Source organism: Hipposideros armiger, unplaced genomic scaffold, assembly GCF_001890085.2.
Source record: "Hipposideros armiger isolate ML-2016 unplaced genomic scaffold, ASM189008v1 scaffold_202, whole genome shotgun sequence".
NCBI classification, from domain to species: Eukaryota; Metazoa; Chordata; class Mammalia; order Chiroptera; family Hipposideridae; genus Hipposideros; species Hipposideros armiger.
In genome coordinates, this window is record NW_017731552.1 from 2249251 (window position 1) to 2252520 (window position 3270).

The following is a 3270-nucleotide window of genomic DNA, read 5'->3' on the forward strand; positions in this document are numbered from 1 at the left end:
CACTAAGGGGCAGCTGGGCTGAGGCAGGGCCCTGGCCACAGGCCCCTCAAAGGCCTCGCCCTCCCTCAACCAGTGGTGGTTTCAACAGGTATGGTGGAGGTGGAGCCACTCCCTGCTTGCTGTAGGTCTCCAGGGAAGGTCCTGCTGGTCTCTGGGCAGCCTTGACTTTCCTCACCAAATACGGAGGTGAAAATCCTTCCAGTGCAGAACTCTGGGTGGTGTCTCCCCACTTTCCAAAAGCTCCCTTCCCTGCTGGCAGACTGATTTTCCAGGGCTAGGACACCCGGGATTTAGAATTCCCTGTGAGTGGAGGGCTCCCAGGCTGGGTCTGGAAGCCTGGCAGCCAGGAAGCACTGGGGTCCTGCAGCAGGTGAGTCTGTCCCCAGCCCACTGCTCCCCAATGCCACTGAGTGGACAATGAGCTGAGGTCAAATCCGCTTTAATGGGGGATGGCTTCCAGGTCCTGCCTGGGCCCCGAAGGGGTGGCGCTGGCCAGGCCCGGGGCCTGCTTGCTCTTGCCTCCCTGCCTCCCTTTCTTGGTGGCTGAGGCACTAGCCTTTCTCTTTCTCCCGGGCTCGGCCCGAGCGATCGTGGTGGTGGTGGTGGTGGTGGCGGGGGGCCCTAGGCAGGGCGGCGGCTCCTCATCCAGCGCCTTGAAGTTGAAAAGGTAGTCCACATGGGACACAGTGTCCAGGATCTCGGGCACGCTGTAGTCGAAGGACAGCAGCTCGTCTGGCAGGCGCAGCGAGCGGATGTCGCCTGAGTCGTCCCCACCACCCCGGTTATTGGACAGGGCCGGCCCGGGGGCCTTGCATGGGGGCCCCTCGGGCTCGGCGCCCCCTGGCAGGCAGTCGAATAGCTTCATGGCATCCTCCAGCAGCACCTTCTCGGGCAACATGAAGGGCCTGGCCATCTCAGGGTGTCTAGCCTCGCCCGCCCCCAGCATGGCTGTCTCTGCCTCCGCCGCCTTGGGTTCCCCAGGGTCCGGAACGGTGCCACCGCCCTGCAGCTCCTTGGCGGGGAAGACCAGGGGTTCCCCCAGCCCGTGCAGCTGGCTCAGGCAGCCCTTAAGGTGGTCATAGGCACCAGGGCACAGTGCATCCTCAGTGGACAACGTAACGTGCAGAAAGGGCAGCTTGTTCTCCTTAGGGGGCAGCGGTGGTGGCGGGGGCACCAGGCCTTCCTTGAGCAGGGATGGGGGCAGCTCCACCAAGGCGGGAGCCCCTCCATTCCCCACAAAGCCCAGGGCCTCAGGCCCAGGCCCCTCGGGCGGGAAGCAGGGCATGAGGTACTGGGGGCCCCCAGGTGCTGGCTGGAGGTGAGGGTATGGCGGGGGCAGTGGGGGTGGCACCGAGGCCTTGAGGTAGTGCTGGGGCTCTAGGAGGTAGGTGCCTGCCGAGGCGGGGCTCCCTGCTGTCCCCCCGCCGCCAGCTGCTGCCGGTTTGTACAGGGACGACTGGCCGAAGTCGGTGGTGACCCACTCAATTCGGTAAATGCGGGGGTCAAAGAAGCAGCCACAAGGTGCCATCTGGAAACCTGTGGGCCAGGGAGGGGCAGCCCTGAGAGGGGCATGGCTAGGACCCACCTGCCTGGGGGAGGCAGTGTGGGATATGGTGGTGGCGAGGACACAGCCCAAACCATGGGAGCCCAGGGACACAGGCCTGGCTTTGGGGGAACTGTCTAGGGGACAAGAGCCCAGGCCTTATTTAGAAGGGGACACAGGCCCCTTTGGGGGACAGGGACACAAGCCTTGCTTTCAGGGGCTGTTGAGGGATGGGATGGAGGCAAGATGGCCCTGCCCACTCCAACCAACTCCCAAGTCCTGATCAAGGGTTGGGAAGAGGCTGGTACCTGCCGGAGGGGCTGGAAACACCTCTTTCTCTGGGTTTGGGGGGTGGTACAGGTTGGAGGAACCTGTGAACAAAGGCAGGTGGATAGGTGGAGTCCTGAGGACGGTGGGCAGAGCCCTGGTCCTGGCCCCTCACCCCCCACTCCCCGACGCGTACCCACAGTGGGAAGAGGCTCCATGCAGACGGGAGCGGGCTGGCTGCCCGGCCCCTTGGTGCCATCCAGGCCCCGGGGGCTGAAGCCTTCTGGGGGAACTGTAGGAGTGTAGAACGGTTTGGGGTGCTGCATGGGGAGGTGGGGGGCCCAGCCCAGGCAGGCCAGGAGAGCAGCCGGTGGGAGTATAGGCAGTCTATCTGGAGAACAGGCTCAGAGTCCCAGAGTTCTGTTTGCCTGGTTACCCTGGGTAGCAGGTTCCAGCCCATCCACTTGTCAGGGTTCCGGGGGTGGGGAGTGGGCAGAGATGGAATGGAAAACCAAGGCAGCCAAAGACAGATGGCACAAAGGGTAGGGTGGACCCTAGGCCTAATCTGCTGCCTTCTGCCTTTGCCAGCAACGCCCACCTGACAGCTCTGAGGCCCCTTCCTCCAGGCAGTCTGCCCTGAACCACACCCATGCAGGCGAGGACCACGCCCCCTCATGAGCCCTGGTGGCTTCTTTGTGGTCAAGGCCTCTCTGGGCACCAACGGTGGTCAACATGGGGCTACGACCTTGGGGGTGTCCAGGAAACGCCCAATATGAATAAGAATGGAGGAAGGGACAGGGTGTACAGGGAAAGCTCCCAGGAATGGGAAGGGGCAGCCTCAGAGTCACAGAAAGGCCTGGGTTTTAAAAGAATAAAATTTATTATCTTCTCAAACACTAGGGCCTCCCCGCACCTCCACCCCCTCCCCCCGGAAACCCCTCCTGCCTCCGTGGCTACTTGTACGCATTGGCCTTGTGTTTCGGCAGGAAGACGAAATTGGGCGGCACAGGTCCCAGCAGCATCTCACTGTGTGTGGAGGGGGTGGGCAGGGGGCAGAGTCAGGCCTGAGTCCCGGGCCACCCCACCCAGAACGCCCCGCCCCCAGTGCCTTGGTTCCCGGGCACCTGATGCAGATCCAGTCGGCGGCCTTCTGGCTGGCCATGAGCGTCTCCAGGTAGTCTCGGCCCAGGTAGTAGGGGGGCCGCTCGTTGATCCTCTGTGGGAGCCGTTCCAGCAGGCCCACTGGCACATACCTATGGGCAGGTGGGGGACAGTGTTGGACCAGGCTGGCCCGCCACCAGCACCCCCACCCCATCCGCCCCGTGCCCACCTGCACAGGAAGGAGAGCCATTCGAGGAGGAAGCGGCGGGTCTTCTCCACGCCCTGCGTGTCCGAGCCCCAGTGCTCCAGACCATAGTGTGTGAAGTCCCGCAGGATGTCCAGGCGCTCAGATGACGAGA

At 63.6% G+C, this 3270-nt stretch overlaps 1 protein-coding gene across 2 annotated transcripts; it reads right to left on the reverse strand.

The window, feature by feature from the left end:
- Window positions 1–423: 423 nt before the first annotated feature.
- Window positions 424–3264, reverse strand: PRR22 (proline rich 22). Of its 2 annotated transcripts, XM_019653540.1 has the most exons (6): window positions 3141–3264; window positions 2935–3063; window positions 2409–2836; window positions 2007–2102; window positions 1852–1914; window positions 424–1536 (listed from the first exon to the last, which is right to left on the reverse strand). In XM_019653540.1, the coding sequence occupies exons 3-6, from the start codon at window positions 2542–2544 to the stop codon at window positions 440–442; spliced, it is 1392 nt and encodes a 463-aa protein (XP_019509085.1). In that variant the 5' UTR covers window positions 2545–2836; window positions 2935–3063; window positions 3141–3264; the 3' UTR covers window positions 424–439. The 2 variants fall into 2 exon arrangements, with proteins under 2 accessions (XP_019509085.1, XP_019509086.1); XM_019653541.1 differs by lacking the exons at window positions 2935–3063; window positions 3141–3264 and having other exon boundaries at window positions 2007–2499.
- Window positions 3265–3270: the final 6 nt, after the last annotated feature.

Coding starts and splice junctions, on each gene's coding strand:
- PRR22 (XM_019653540.1), bottom strand. CDS start 2,544: ATGTTGACCACCGTTGGTGCCCAGAGAGGCCTTGACCACAAAGAAGCC. Junction 1,915..2,006: donor GGAGCCTCTTCCCACTGTGG/GTACGCGTCGGG, acceptor CTTTGTTCACAG/GTTCCTCCAACCTGTACCAC. Junction 1,537..1,851: donor GTTTCCAGCCCCTCCGGCAG/GTACCAGCCTCT, acceptor CCTGGCCCACAG/GTTTCCAGATGGCACCTTGT.